Source organism: Schistocerca serialis, chromosome 6, assembly GCF_023864345.2.
Source record: "Schistocerca serialis cubense isolate TAMUIC-IGC-003099 chromosome 6, iqSchSeri2.2, whole genome shotgun sequence".
NCBI classification, from domain to species: Eukaryota; Metazoa; Arthropoda; class Insecta; order Orthoptera; family Acrididae; genus Schistocerca; species Schistocerca serialis.
The window spans coordinates 683,161,154-683,178,723 of NC_064643.1; the positions used below are offsets into that span (position 1 = coordinate 683,161,154).

Consider the following 17,570-nt stretch of genomic DNA (forward strand, 5'->3'; position numbering starts at 1 on the left):
TACCTCTATCGGTTCTCCCTTCTATTCCAGTCTCGTAATGTTCGTGGAAAGAAGGATTGTCGGTATACCTCTGTGTGGGCTCTAATCTCTCTGATTTTATCCTCATGGTCTCTTCGCGAGATATATGTAGGAGGGAGCAATGTACTGCTTGACTCCTCGGTGAGGGGATGTTCTCGAAACTTCAACAGAAGCCCATACCGAGCTACTAAGTCTCTCTCCTGCAGAGTCTTCCAGTGGAGTTTATATTTCATCTCTGTAACGCTTTCGCGATTACTAAATGATCCAGTAACGAAGCGCACTGCTCTCCATTGGATCTTCTCTATCTCTTCTATCAACCCTATCTGGTACGGATCCCACACAGGTGAGCAGTATTCAAGCAGTGGGTGAACAAGTGTACTGTAACCTACTTCCTTTGTTTTCGGATTGCATTTGCTTAGGATTCTTCCAATGAATCTGTCTGGCATCTGTTTTACCGACAATCAACTTTATATGATCATTCCATTTTAAATCATTCCTAATGCGTACTCCCAGATAATTTATGGAATTAACTGCTTCCAGTTTGTGACCTGCTATATTGTAGCTAAATGATAAAGGATCTCTCTTTCTATGTATTCACAGCACATTACACTTGCCTACATTGAGATTCAATTGCCATTCCCTGCACCATGCGTCAATTACAATTGATAATCATTCTGCACAGCAATAATAAAAGCCCAAGCAAGGGCATAAAAAATCTGGTCAGTATCACATGTTCATGTAAACTTCTGAAAATTCAAAACAAATAATTATTTCCTTTAGCACAAGTCTAAAGTTAAAGCTCCATAATTGCAAATTGATGAAATTACAAGTACAGATCACACTCAAAATTAACTGAAGAAAATTTTTTAGTGTGTATTTGATCACCTAACTGAAATATTCAAGGTCTACACTCTGAAAATACTTCAAAGTATTTGCTATCTACACATATGAATATAACAAGTCCCCAATGCGGCCAGTTCACCTCATGTCAAAGTTTCTGAAAATATTTCAGTGTGTTCACTATCAGCACATCAGAAGTGACAAAAACATGACAAAATAATAAAAGAAATATTCTGATTCAATTGTAAGGCAACTTGTTGCCATTCATATATTCTGTCTGTGCCAGATCTCAACCCCAAATAACACATGAATGCCAAAACTCCCCACGCAAAAATACCCGCCACTCTTTGAACCCTCACATCAAAGAGAGCCAAGCAAACACACTTCAGACTTCCAAAACATGCTTAAAACTATAAATTCTGTTTTATATTCATGTATTATGTATAAATTTGCACATAAATTTTCTCGGCCTTCTAGTGCCGTTCCTAGTTTTCCTCTAGGTTATATAATTTGATCACAAATATTGATTTTGTCCATTTAAAAGCTACTTATTATTATTGTGTTATCAGTAGTTATAATAATTAAAACTAATTACACTCATACATCTCTAATGATATCAACTTATTAATGCTGCCACTACTTTTAGTGTTTCGTATCTTATTTGTTAAAAGTTCAGTTTTTTATGTATGGAATGTGCATTCTTGCCTGAAATTCAAAACACATGATATTTAAAAAACAATCTGCTATCACAGTTTGATAGTGCTCATTGAGACCTATCCACAGACATTAAATTCGTAAGAATCACGTAAGGTGTTACTGAGATATTAATTTTTAAAGATTATTACATACATAAAACCTTTAACGTTAGCTAACTTAGAAACTACACTTCGTATGGAGAGTGTGTCTTCACCCACACACTTGTATTAATTTTCTCTTTGCAGACATGTTACTGGCTTCTGTTTTTAATAGATTGTTTTATTTGACCTTTTCTGGCCATTCAAGTTGGCCTTGTGGTTACCCTTCCTTGTTTCACACTAATAGCCGAGTTTTTCTAACATCAGGCCAGAGCCAGAGTCTACCTGACTTGTGATTTAAAAATCTCATACTGAGACCATCTGCCAGTCAGTAACCCAAAGGGAGCCACCATTTGCTGATGACAGTGCAAGGGTAGTGTGGCTACTGGGCCTTGCTTGGCTCTGCCAACCGCCTCTTCAGTACACAGACTAGAGGAATGTTCCAACTCTTTCCTCAACCATGTTGTTGCCAGATCTTAAACTTGCAGTGTTTCACCCAAGTATTACTTAAGTTTTGGAAACAAAAGAAATTGCACTTGAGTTGAAAGGTGGGCCCTGCAGTGGATTCACCAAAGCTTCCAAAATGACAGCAACAATTCCCCTATGTCATGCACAGTGTGCATGTGAAAATCAGTGAATAGACAAATTATCTACAACATATGTGTTGCCATTTGTTTGAACTCTCATATTCTTTCCCTTGGTGTCAAACCGACCTCAGGGAAGATCTGTTTGGATTCCATAGAAATGTTGGAAAACGTGAGGCAATTTTGACCCTACAACGTATCTTACTAGATAGATTGAGGAAAGGCAAACCTACATGTCTAGCATTTGTAGACTTGGAGAAAGCTTTTGTCAATGTTGACTGGAATACTCTCTTTCAAATTCTGAAGGGACAGGGGTCAAATACAGGGAACGAAAGTCTATTTACAATTTGTACAGAAACCAGATGGCAGTTATAAGAGCTGAGGGGTATCAAAGGGAAGCAGTGGTAGGGAAGGGAGTGAGATGGGGTGTAGCCTGTCTCTGATTTTATTCAATCTATATATTGAGCAAGCAGTAAAGGAATTTGGAGTAGGAATTAAAATCCAGGGAGAAGAAATAAAAACTTTGAGATTTGCCAACAACATTGTAATTCTGTCAGACAGAAAAGGACCTGGAAGAGCAGTTGAAAGGAATTAAGTGTCTTGAAAGGAGGATGTAAGATGAAAATCAACAAAAGCAAAAGGAGGATAATGGAGTGTAGTTGAGTTAAATCAGGTGATGCTGAGGAAATTAGATTAGGAAATGAGACACTTGAAGTAGTAGATGAGTTTTGCTATTTAGGTAGCAAAATGACTAATGATGCTCGAACTAGGATGTAAAAAGTACTGGCAATGGCAAGGAAAGCGTTTCTGAAGAAGAGAAATTTGTTAACATCAAGTATAGATTTAAGTGTCAGGAAGTCTTTTCTAAAAGTATTTGTATGGAGTGTAGCTGTGTATGGAAGTGAAACATGGACGATAAATGGTTTAGACAAGAAGAAAATAGATACTTTTGAAATGTGGTGCTACAGAAGAATGCTGAAGATTAGGTGGGTAGATCACATTACTGAAGAGGTACTGAATAGAACTGGAGAGAAGAGAAACTTGTGGCACAACTTGACTAGAAGAAGGGCTCAGTTGGTAGGACACGTTCTGAGGCATCAAGAGATCATCAGTTTAGTATTGGAGGGCAGTGTGGAGGGTAAAAATCGTAGAGGGAGACAAATATATGAATACACTAAACAGATTCAGAAGGATGTAGGTTGCAGTAGTTACTCAGAGATGAAGCAGCTTGCACAGGATAGAGTAGCATGGAGAGCTGCATCAAACCACTCTCTGGACTGAAGATGACGAAGGCAACAACAACAACAACAACAACAACAACAACAGTAGTGTCAAATTCTGTGTCACAACCCCAACATTGGTGTTCATTTTTGAGTGCAAGGAGAAATACTGCTTTCATTGCTTGCTGTAGTGCAACCCCAACTTTTTTCCCTGTTTCCTTCATAAAATGAACTTCACATCACATAGGATTTGGATTGGAGATGGCCATTTTGAACCACTTTCAAGCTACAAAAAACCATATTGTAGACCTTGTGTATTGTGGCTTGTGTAGACAAGATGTTAGCTCATTAAAGAATTTGTCTGAAAGCTACTGAAGTTGTCATTCTTTTTTTGTGCACCTGTCAACAACTTAACAATTTTACTATTTGGTGAATTGTTCCCTTTACTTCTGCAATATAGAATTTGTGTTATAATGTTGGTCAAATATGTCTCCTGTCAAAATATCATAATTTTGTTTGACATCAAATTAAGATCTAGTTCTGTTTCACAGGTGGAGTTCACTGCTATGAGAGATCAGTATATGAGATGTGGGGAAGGTTTTATGATATGTTATTCTGTAACTGACAGACACAGCTTCCAGGAAGCTGTTGAGTACCGAAAGTTGATAAATCGTGTAAGAGCCTCTGAAGATATTCCTCTAGTGCTTGTGGGAAATAAATTTGATCTACAGCATCAGAGGAAGGTATAGTACAATCAGAGTTGCCTAATTAAATAATGCCATAAATTATGTGGTGTCTGTTGTTGTTGTTGTTGTTGCATGTTTGTTACTACTGCTGCTGCTGCCATCACTGCTGCTGCTGCCATCACTGCCACTGCCACTGCTGCCACTGCTGCCTCTGCTGCTGCTGCTGCTGCTGCTGCTGCTGCTGCTGCTGCTGCTGCTGCTGTGTAGTGATGTGAAGGAAAATGAGTTCTTGGTGTACCAATGAAATACAGTATCGTTTCCCCTCCAAAGCTAAAATTGCAAGTATTTGTGCATTTAATTCCCTTTTAAATCTATGTACTTTCTCCAAAAAGTTATTTGAATGAGTAGACTCCATCTCTGATGTGCAATTCTGAGATGTGTGCAAAATATGCATCTGAGACTGCCATAACTGATTAGTTCGACTCCTAACATTTTTCATGACAAATTACATCAAATCTAAGAATAGGGGGGAGTCAAAGAGTGGAAGACACAGCAAACAGAGTGGATATTCCAACAATTTGTACTTCAAATCTCTGTGCGTTTTTATCTAATCAATTTTTAATATTCACAAATTCTTGTTTACCTGCTTTACATGTAATCTATTAAAATAATCCACAGCACCAAGATGAACTACTGTTTTTTCTTTGGCTTCTGGTTAAGATCAGTAAATCATTCTCCTAGGTAACTCTAGATCGTACTTGTTCTTGTGCTAGACCTATGATATCAACTATTTCATACCCCTGTAACCACAGATCACTCAATATAAAAACACACTACTACTTTTCGTGAAGAATGACATTTCAGTCAAGCTGGAGACATCTGTTTTAAGAAAGACATTTTTCCAGTAGACTGTGTAAAATTCTTTCTTTTCACCCTATTTGTTTCGAGCATTCCTGTTCTTGACTGTGTCTGAAAACATAGCAATGCACTGTAGCAAAATGCAGCTAAACACAAATCGTATAACTAATTGGATGTACCATTACACAAATATAATATTTGCCTCTAGTAACATATGTGGCTACATTGTTGTCGTGGTTGCATAACATCTTTGACTCTGTAAATGAGGATCACTGCCCTGCGAAGCAGTGGAGGTTAGTATACTTAACCATGCTATGTATAAGTGCCTACTAATAAACAGTTTAGAAATCATATGTCTATGCTGCTGTCACACTGCCAGTACCCCATCTCCCACAGTGATGACCTCCAATTTCCGTGCCACGCCCAGATTTTGTTGTAAGTCGAAAATCTACTGTGCTGGTTACGCCATCGAGCTTGCAGCCATTATGAACGATACAACCTCACTATTTCTTCGGCAATGTTGACAACAACTCTCATTGAGTGCTCGTGAATTCCACACTCATGCTATGTGCAAAATTGCTAAAAGTCCACCAAAGCTTGGACAGTACTGTAGTGGCAAATGACATAGTGACAATGCCTTCATTGTTCGCCATAGGTTCGGAGCAAATTTGCATCACTGCCAGTGACAAACAGAAAACTGCGCCACTGTGAGTGTCAGAGTGTCAAAGTTACTGAGTTACTTCATGACAAACATTTCAGATTTGACACTGAGTGAATCTATCCCTTTATTTCAGACAGAAGTGCAGCACAGTGTCACAATTAACAATGGCTGGCCACCTCTGTAACAAACATTGAACTAAGCATCTTTGACTTTTGTACAGGACAAAACATCACGTATTCCAGTGCTAGTGGTTATGAGCATTATGACACTCACGTTAATGACCTGCACCGTGTCGACCCCTGCCACAGTACCATTATGGTTGAACAAGAATAGCCCACGCCATACCACTCCGTTGTCCTCTTTCTGTATCCATCTGTCAACAGGCCACAGGATAAAGGTTTACAACATCCTTCAGTACCTGTGCATTCTGATTTTCCAAATTGTGTTCCGACCGCTGCGATTAAATTTGAGTTCCGTAAGGCAGAATATGACGTCACTCATATCCCAGCCACACCAGGCATTACAGACGACTCACTTCCACTGTGCTCTGCATTTGCATCACCCACACCCAGCAACAAAACCTACTACGGACTCTGAGAATATGGTTTTCATGGCCTCGCCATAGCAAGGTCAGATACTGCTGCCTTCCATTTTGAGTGACGTCACACCCGCATCAGCCATGCCGCAAACGACTGCACCTCCACATGAACTCCACAACACACAGCCAGTGCCACTGGATAATAAATGTACTATGCCTTCCTCCCTTATGGTGCTAGGATTTTGTGCACACTGTACATGCATTTTCTGTTGTCTGACATCTGACATTGGGAAAGTCATACCTACCGTGTTGATCCCAGCACTTGACTCACATGCGTGACCATTCTGTGAATATTGCTGTGCAACACTGATGCTACCCACACTGTGACATGACCCACCTCACCACATGCCACCATACACCAAGCCGCATTTCCTGCCCATCTTGCACACTGAATCTCCCACGCCATGCAACGCCCAACTCAAGATGGTGCCTTACAATTGGACCATTGATGGCAATCATACCATCCACCTCCATCTGAAACTACCATAGCTCCACATGGATTCTCCTGTGATGTGATTTGTCTTCAGCAAGTGTTTAATGTCAGCCAGTGGCATCACTGGAGACAACGAGAAGTTTGCCACTCTCCTTAACCACCTCAGAAACAGTGCAGACCTTATTAACAACTTGGTTTTGGACATTCCATCTTTTCACAAATGCAAAACTGCCAAGACACTACTTCGACGACAATTAACACACAAACCTGAGCAGCAGCTATATCTTGTTATCAGTAAGACTACTTTGGGCGACAGCACACTTTTTTTACTTCGGCTCCACCTGCAAGTTCTAATTGACCCAGCACTCCTGCTTGATAGCGTGCTGTGTACACTTCAGCTCCGAAAACTGTCAGAACATCCAAAAAGGGATGCTTGCGCATGAGGAGGCACACTGGAGATTAAACTTCGACTCACTGACAGAATGCAGCCACTATCACAACACCACATTCTAATTAACAACCAACAGTGCTATGCTGCAGTTGATGCCTGAAATGCCTGCAATGCCTGCACCAAAACCAATTTCCCACGATCCCAGCTGAGCTTCCCCAACTTCTTGTGCAGCTGCTGATGACCCAACTATGGCTGGACTGACCCAAACTGGGCCATCCTGAATGCCTTTCAGTGATCCAGTGGGCAACGGTCGTGTACCATGATGGCTGAGGTTGTCATCCACTCTCCTGGCATCTCCCTGACTCTGTAGAAACAAAATTCTGCACCGACCAATTGCATCACCTGCTTCCACACTCAACACACAACAGTGCTACTGTTGGTTTCACACCAGATCTGGGCAGGACATATAGTGCTACAGGCAGTCCCCCTACCTACAAAAACTAGTAGGGTGACCTGATGTAGGTGCATCAGGCCACTCTCTATTGACGAGACACCTCTGCACACCACAACAAAACAGCACAAACACAGTGTTTCAGTGGGCAAATGGTCCCCGACTATTTGACCATGACAGGTGCCTGCACACTCATTTCCTCATCGATTCCAGGGCTGATGTGAGTACACTGCCACCTACTCTTGTGCACTGTCACTGGCACCTCTGCAACTGCACATGGCCAATGACACTGTAATCCACAGTTGCTGGAAATGCACACATCGTGCTCGACCTTGGCGCAGATACACAAATAACTTGGACGTTCCTAGTGGCAGAGACAGTTGAAACAATTCTGAGAGATGACTTCCACCACCCCTACCAGCTACTGCCAGATTTAAATTGCACCCTCCTATTATGACGGGATGGCCAGGAGCTAATCTGTGGTGTGGTCAGCGACACACTACCTGTTGACACCGCAATGCCCTCGGGCAAGCTGATACCACTCATCATGCCACTCGACTTGAATATACAAAGTGAAGCACTTTTCAATTGGCTATACTTAAAGGCAGCCAAGTACTCATCATTACCTCATGATAGTAAGGGCACGCACCTCACCAGTGAACATCTACGGATATGAATCGTGAACGCCACCACATCACTGCTTGCACACCAGCAGCATATCAGTGGCCTTTGTTACATCAACACCGATCACTTCAGTGGTGCTGCTACTACAGACACTTCTCAGATTAGTGAAGCATCACAAGCCCCCCTCCCCTGTGACTTAAGAGCAACAATGAATCATGTTGTGCCACCTTCTTGGACTCGCTCCACACTCCCTATTAGACCACATATAATCTGTGCCATGTGGGACAGTACAGAACACCACATTACAACCACACCATGTCCCCTATCCACTGCCGCCACATCATCTAGCTCCCCACAAGCTTAAAGCTGCTGTGGACAAACTTTTGTGAGCTGGCATATTCAGGCCATCAAATGGTGCTTGGGTCTCCAAATTAAACTAGTTCCTAGAAACAACAGTACTTGGTGCCACTGGACTCGCATTCGGGAGGACGACGGTTCAATCCCGCTTCCGGCCATCCTGATTTAGGTTTTCTGTGATTTCCCTAAATCGTTTCAGGCAAATGCCGGGATGGTTCCTTTGAAAGGGCACGGCCGATTTCCTTCCCAATCCTTCCCTAACCCGAGCTTGCGCTCCGTCCCTAATGACCTCGTTGTCGACGGGACGTTAAACACTAACCACCACCACCAGTACTTGGTGCCTATGTGTCAACTACCACTATCTAAGCGCCCATACAATCTTTGACAGCTAACCCATGCCAAACTTGCATGATTTTTCCCGTGTCTTGGCCAGGGCAAAAATTTTTAGCATCATTGATTGCAGAACACCATACCTGCAAATTCTGATGGCAGATGAAGATGGACCAAAAACTGCGAAAAGCCCACCATTCAGTCTCATTGAGTTCCTCTAAATGATATTTGGACTGAAAAATGACACACAAACATGTCAAAGATTTACTGAAGGCTTACTATTCAATTTGGCTTTTTGCTACACATATTTACATGATGTCATAATCTTTTCGCAAAACGATCAAGACGACAATGATCACGATAGGTGCCAACTTCGGCAACACTGTGTGATCTTTGTCTGACACCACATCGATGCATTTGTGATGCGTCCTACTCCTTAGAAAATTGACCACATATGCCTCCTCCCACCTCCCAACAACTACCAAGAGCTGCAGAGGTTTCTGGGGGTCATAAACTTCTACAGGAAGCGATTGCCACGTGCCGCTGAGACTTTGCTACCACTCGCCCAAGCACTGCGTGGCAGAATGCATCTGGTAAATGATGCCTCAATTGGACATTACAAATGCAGGCAGCCTTCGACAAAATAAAAGAACATCTGTTATACACTATGAACTTTGCCCACCCATCACCCATCACACACCTAATTATCACATCTGAAGCTAGCAATGAGGTGATCAGGGCTGCTTTACAGCAAGAGATCAGTGGAATCACTCAGTTGTTTCTTGCACAAACTTACTGATACCCAGAAAAAAAGGGTGCATATTTGACTGTGAACTACTAGCCATGTATGAAGCAGTTCATCATTTTCTAGATGATGTCGAGGGGAGACCCCTTGCCATATGTACAGACCAGTGTCTATTGGTAGATGCATTTTGCAACCCTTTGGAGAATTCTGCACCCAGGAAATTCTATCATCTAGATTTTGTAGCACAATTCAGTGCTGACATGCGATACGTTAAGATGCGGATAATATTATGGTGTACTATCTTTCCTGTATCACAGCTACCTTCACTCATTTGGACTTGGATACAGTCGCAAATGCCCAATTGAAAGATGCCAATCTCCATAGCTTGTTTGACAAACCAGACACTGGACTCAATTTGTAACAACGCACGCTACCCAGTGCAAATGGGGCAGTTTGGTGTGATGTTTTGAACAGATGGGTCTGACAGGTCATTCTAGAGACTTATCAGAGGACAGTTTTTGACTTTCTCCACAACTTCATACACCCAGGCGAGCCCTACCATACGCCTTATCGTGGAATAATTTGTCTGGCCTAACATTAAAAAGGACTGTGCCACATGAACCAGGACTTGCATTCCATGCCAGCAGGCAAACACTGACAGTCATGCACAGCCCTTCTTTGCTAAATTCATAATTCCAAAGGAGTAGTTCCAGCACGTTCATATCGACATTGTAGAGCCACTCCCCAAATAACATGGTTACCGCTACATTCTGTCAATGATAAATTGTGTGGCACGATAGGTGGAGGCCACACCCATTTCCGACATTTCAACAGAGACAGTAGCAAAACCTTTCATCAACCTTTGGCTTGCCAGATTCAGCTGCCTAGCCTCCTTAACCTCAGACCATTGTTCGTAGATTGAATCCCAACTGTTCAGTGACTTCAGCCACCTATGCAGATGCCACCAGTTCCACACAGCCAACTGCCACCCCCAATCCAATGCCCTTGTGGAACGATCAGTGGTATTGGACAATGAACGCTACTCTCGTGTGCCACTCAGAAACATAGGTGGAGATCCTTCCAATAGGTTGTCCTGGGCATTCACATGTCATGTAAAGATGACCTTGATGCATCACTCACCGAAATACTATACGGCGAACCCCTTACTCTACCTGCTGAATTTATATCACATGAAATGGTCCCTACAGATCAGAACTTACCAGACTTAGTTGTGCGCATGTGCACACACATCCAAAATGTGTGCATCACCCCCCTCTCCTCACATAACACACAAAATTTTTATTCATAAAGACCTGACCTCATGTTCTCATGTGATCGTACATACATTTGCAACAAAACCTGCCCTTCAAAGGCCATTTACAGGATCATACCAAGTGTTGAAATACGATAAAAGCACTTTTGACATTGTAATTGCTGGAAAACAAACAACAGTGTCAGTGAACCGGCTTAAACCAGCATGGACTTTAGCAGAGCTGTCACAACTGATACTCCATGCCCCATCGCCTCTTATGTGTCCGTTAGTCAATTTCAATGAGTGAGGTGGTGTAGTGGTTAAGACACTGGACTTGCATTTGGGAGGATCATAGTTCAAACTCATGTCTGACCATTTAGTTTTAGATTTTCTGTGATTTCCCTAAATGGCTCCCAGCAAATGCTGGGATGGTTCCTTTGTAAGGTTACGGCCGATTCCCTTCTCAGTCCTTGACACAATCCGAGCTTGTGCTCCATCTTGAATGACCTCATTGTTGACGGGACTTTAAACACTAATTTCATCTTCCTGTTAGTCAATTTCCAAGTGCTTGTGAATCACCACAGTTTTCTGCCTGACGAGATATACTTGATGTTACGCGATACTGACCTCGTAATTACCACTACCTACATGGACAGGTGGTCAAGTGCAAGCACTCTGACACACCGTTTTGTGCACAGACTCCTGCCCCACCACAAGCTGACGGGATAGCACTTCCCTCCCATTTTTCAGTGGATGGTACTCACCATCACCGCCCCAGCTTAGACTACCAGCATTCCCTCAATGCGTCCTGTGGCCAGAACAATGCAAGACAATGCTGCCAACATGCCTCCCACTTCAAATGCCACCACTGAGCCAGCAACAACTAAAGATGCTTATCTGCTAATGCTGCTGGTGGCAACCTGTTAGTTGCACCGCCGACGTCCCCTCCACAGTGCATCTTGCTGACTGTTACATGTCTTCTGTCATGCAGCCACCTACATCACTTCAGACAGACAATGCCATGCCTCAGCCCCTCCTCAGGTGCTCCACAGTACAGAGGGGGAGGGGAGGGGTGCCCTCTGTGCTGTGTGTCTGTGTAACAATTGTCACTTTGTAAATGATGATTGCTGCCCCGCATAGTAGTGGGATTTAGTGTGCTCTATACACTCCTAAGGCTTGCACTTGTTATGTATATGTGCTTAATGATAAATAGTGAGGAATTTATTTCTATGCTGTGTCTCTATTCTGTTATATAGCCAGTACCTGATTTCCCATGTTGTCATTAATTTAAAAATCATTTGTCTTTAACAATTGTGCAAAGTGCTGTTGTCAAACATCCTCACCTAAATTTTAAAGCTGCATGACATGAAAGTGCCCATGACAAGAAAAGTATTACCATATTATTTAAATGTCATGTCCAACCAGAAGCCATTATGAAAAGGAACCTTTCAATATTCCCTAAGGAACACACTGTTTACACTCACTCAGTGAACTGTTACATATGCAATTTACTTGAGATATTTTGAGGTCTAAGTCAGAAGATTAAAGTACAAATATCTTACAACTGTCAACATGATCTCAAAAATCTCTCTGTCCTTTAGTAACAGTTACACGAAAAACATGTTATAAAATAAATCAGTGTTGCATATAAACACCATTACAGAATCCCCAATACATATGTTGAGATCTGTTTTGTGGACTGAACAGAAACTATTTACATCATATGTATATTCAATATAACTTTGCTAATTGATGTTATGTAATCTAAAATCTCGAATGTAATATATTACTATGTAAAATGGAAAAATATTGTTGCAGAAGCAGCTCAGTAGCACCATGTTATAGTGGTTATGATACTAAACTGTTGCATGGAGGTCTGCCATTTCAAAACTCGACTGGACTGTACAATTTTAATTTCTATATTCAGTTTGAGTACATTCTAGAAGTATCCACAAATGTCAAGAATCATTGTACTGGAATGTTTTGTAGTTGTATATATACTGTATGTGTTCTGGCCAGAGGAGTTCGCTCTGTGCTCTTGTATGTGTAAGTGCTGAATACGTGGAGTTAGTGTTTGTCATTGATCTAATTACACCTTCTTGTACGTGACAATATGTTAAGTCAGTAGTTCAAAAGAAAACACCTTTCGCATGCTGCACGTGAGATTTTTTGTGTCTTGTGCACATAGACATGTTTCACCTTAGTTAGAAAGCATCAGCATTGGTGTGTCAGATCAACATCCAATTCATTGCTTTTAAGCCAAATAGCTTTCTCTCAGTTGACAAATTTGTTGGTTGTTTGCATGTATCCTTTTTGGTCACCGTTTTCAATGTATAGCAATTTAACAGCAACTTTCTGTCTATTTATCAAAATATGTCCACATCTTACATTTACAGCATGTCATAAACATGGAGAAATGATGTTAGCAATCAGTTGTGGACAAAACAAACTTGTTAGGTGTCATAAATAACCATGCCCATACAGGAAGTAATTAAGATAAAATAGTAATGCTAGAAGTAATGTAAAGACAATTAACATTAAGATGTCAATCTGTATACAGTGTTGTACATGAAATATATCTTTTACTTCAGAGCATACATATATGGGCTTTTGTGAAACTATTGATGATTGTCGATGGCACAGCACAATTGTCTTTTACAATATAACCATTATTTGAAAAATTAAACAACTGAGACAATTAAAAGAAGATCCTCGCTACAGCATAAACTTATATATTTTGTAAGAAGTCTGCCCACCTGGTGAATGTTTAAATTGAAACAAATGAAATTTGTATTATTCAGTTTTATAAAATTGTATTGGTGTAAAAATGAAAGTTTGGAGTAACATACTGTGCCAGAGTAATACCACACTTATACTATAAAATGAAAGGATAAAATGAAACATGGTAGCAGGATAAAACTTAAGACGTAAAGTAATGCAGATTACACATGTTGGCTCTGAACATATTATTAGTATAGGGAATAGAGGATAAAAGTAAAATATTGTGCCTTCATCATATGCACCATCTTAGCGTAAATACAAAGTACAGCCTGTGACCAATAGGTTGAATTCAGGAAAATTGTTTTAAATTTTCTAAAACTCTTCTGTTCTTTGTTCATTGAGAATCCTGTAGAACATATTACAGTTACTGCAATTAATTTTGTATGTCCCTGATTGTGCAAGTAGTGAGGAAGTCTTAGTAATCTGTTGGATGTTTTTCTGCAGATGATTATTGGTCCTAAAGCTTATCTGAATGCTTGTGTTCCTGAATATTTTTGCTGCTCTGTCTGACATTGTCCAGTATCACTTCATATCTAGACTCCTTATTTACATGTTCTTTCTCCAGCGTGATTTAATCTGGAATTGTGTTATTTTGTTTGCATTTATTTGTATATAATTTGTGAACCATTTCAGTGTCATATCTGTTGTTCTTTGCTATTTCTTTAATTATTGCTAGTTCTTAATCTCTCACAGTTGAAGCCATCTTAATTAGTCTATCTGATGTCGAGTGAAAAAGAAAAAAAAAGAAGAACCAGCAATAGTTCAAGAAACAGCAAAGAACAATGGAGATTATACTGAAATGATTACCAAATTATACACAAGTAAATGCAAACAAAATTACACAATTACATATGGAATTCACTAGAAAAAGAATATGTGCACAAAAAGTCTAGATATGCCTTTTAATAGTGCCCGGCTGCAAGTTAGCATGTTATCTTTGTGGTAAGCAGCAATCTGTCTTCCTTCATAGTGCAATATCAGACAGAGCAGCAAAAATAGTCAGGAACACAACCATTCAGATAAGCTGTTGGACTGCAGGAGAACATCCACCATACTACTAATACTTCCTCACTATTTGCACAATCAGAGATGTAAAAAAGTAATTGCAGTAGCTGTACTATGTTCTACACAGGACAAACAGGACAGAACTTCAAGGTACAATATAACGAACACACTTTACCTAGTGAGAGCAATGCATCTGCCTTCGGTACTCATTCATACACTGAAAATCATACTTTTCAGGACACTGACAGCACACTTGGTTTTATATATGGTCAACAAAGGCACAGTAATAAATATTCCTGAAGAAATAGAAGCATACAGTAATTTACATAAATGTCCAGGGTCCTCAATGAACAAAGAATTGAAGATTTTTAGAAAACTTAAAACACATTCCCTGAGCTCAACCTTCTGGGCATGGACTGTGTATTGTATTTACGCTATGACACCTCGTATAATGAGGGCATAATATTCTATTTTTGTTTCTATCCTCTGTGCCCTATACTAATATGTTCCGAGCCAGCGTGTGTAATCTGCATTACTTTGTGTCTTATGCTTTATCCTGTCACCATGTTCAATTTTAACCCTTGATTTTATACTAGAAGTATGTTAGTACTCTGGCACAATATATTATTCTAAATTTTCATTTGTATACCAGTACAAATTTATAACACTGAATAATGAAAATTTCATTTGTTTCATATTAAATGTATTCACTAGGTGGGCAGACTTCTTGCACAATGTCAACGTTTGTGCTTTGGTAAGAATTCTCTTTTAATCATCTCAATTGTTTAATTTTTCAAATAATGGTTATATTGTAAAAGATGATTGTGCTGTGCCATCAACAATCATTAATAGTTCCACAAAATCATCTTGTAGTTTGCAGTTCATGCTGCAATGCCGCAAGATGATTATTTCTCACCAAGACGGGTATTTCCTTCGCAGTTATTCAACAAATTCCAGAACACAACCATCAAACTTCAAAAAACCATACTCAACGTAAAATTCAACAAACTATGTTTGGTTTATAAAATAGTTCCTAACTATGTAACCATAACTGTAAACAACATGTCATCAGCAGCACAGCAGACAAAATGTAAGGCTGAAATCATGTGGATAAAGCAAGAAATCCAGTCTTTGTATTCCAAAAAACAGGCTCTGAATGTTGAACTATATGGATTGCATATAGAGCTAGCAAACCACATAAAGTATCCACCATTTTTTGGTGAATTAATGTACAGGGTTAGAACACACGCAGACAACATAAGAGGCAAAAAACAGACAATCCAACAAAAGAAACTCAACAAAATGATAAACCACACAAACACCTACCAACCCCACCACCAATACAGCAAACACACTGTCACAAAAGAGTGGTTAATCTAACAGACGCCGGCCGGTGTGGCTGAGCGGTTCTAGGTGCTTCAGTCTGGAACCGCGAATCCTGCCTCGGGCATGGCTGTGTGTGATGTCCTTAGGTTAGTTAGGTTTAAGTAGTTCTAAATTCTAGGGGACTGATGACCTCAGATGTTAAGTCCCATAGTGCTCAGAGCCAATCTAACAGACATAAAGAAGCAGAGTTTGTTTTGTTTGCAGATGACACAAGCATTGCAATAAATAATATGTCGAGTGTAGTTCTACAAAGATCTGCTAATGATATTTTCATGGACATTAATAAATGGTTTAATGCCAACTCACTGACATTAAAGTTCCAAAAGACTCATTATATGCAATTCGGAACCTGTAAGAGGTTTCAACCCAGCATATGCATAAAGTATGAAGAAGAGCAGGTTGACAGTCTTAAATTCCTGGGATTACAACTTGATAATAAATTCAGTTGGGAGGAGCACACCACAGAACTGCAGAAACGCCTTAACAAATCTGTATTTGCAGTTCGAGTGTTAGCAGACATAAGCGACATAAAAATGAAATAGCTTGCATACTTTGCCTGCTTTCATTCCATAATGTCATATGGTATAATATTTTGGGGTAACTCTTCAAGTCAAACAAAAGTTTTCAGAGTCCAAAAGCGTGTAATATGTATTATTTGTGGAGTAACTTCACAGACGTCCTGTGGAAACCTCTTCAAAGAACTGGGTATACTAACTACTGCTTCTCAGTATATTTACTCCTTAATGAAATTTGTCCTAAATAATATATCTCTTTTTCCAACAAACAGCTCAGTTCATACATACAATACTAGGAACAAAAATGATCTGCACAATGACTTAAAAGCACTTACTTTAGTTCAAAAAGGGGTCCACTACTCAGGAACACTCATCTTCAATAATTTAGCCAGCATACATAAAAAATTTAGTTACAAATAAAGATCAGTTTGAAAGGAGCCTGAAAGACTTACTAGTGGCCAACTCCTTCTACTCCATTGACGAATTTTTTAATAGAAACAAATGATGTATTGTATATATTCACACTATTAGTATTGTTATTTCAGCTTTTTATTAAAAAAAAAAAGACATGTTCCACATCTACAAGGATCTCCTCAGCACGAATCTATGGAATGAAAATCTAATCTAATATAATCTAATCTAATCAAAGAAAATATCATAACAGAAACTGAACACATCATAAAGCAACAAGAAAAGCTGAACACACCTGAGTTCAATGCAAATCTAACAAGAGAACTAGTTGCTGAGGAAATAAGAAACATAATCAGAGAGAACAAAACCACCATAAAAGAAAACACAAGGACTGCTGAAGAAAAATATGCAGAAAACTGCAGAATAAATTAACACAAGAAAATGTCATCACCACAAAATCTGACAAGGGTAATTCAATAGCAGACATAAACAAACAGGAATACATTGACAAAACATTATAATTCATCCAAAGCAGCACCATCACAGAATTAAGAAGTGATCCAACAAACTGATATCAAAGTAAGTTACAGAAAACCCTGAAAAACATAGAAACAATTTTCACAGAAACAC

The 17,570-nt window shown here is 39.9% G+C and overlaps 1 protein-coding gene across 1 annotated transcript in view; it reads left to right on the plus strand.

Annotated features, from left to right (window-relative positions):
* The window catches only part of LOC126483686 (GTP-binding protein Rit2), a 109,919-nt gene that overhangs the window by 54,421 nt on the left and 37,928 nt on the right, over positions 1–17,570 (plus strand). The window contains exon 4 of the mRNA XM_050106770.1: positions 4,008–4,199. Coding sequence (XP_049962727.1) covers positions 4,008–4,199 — 192 coding nt within the window. The remainder of the gene's footprint in view (positions 1–4,007; positions 4,200–17,570) is intronic.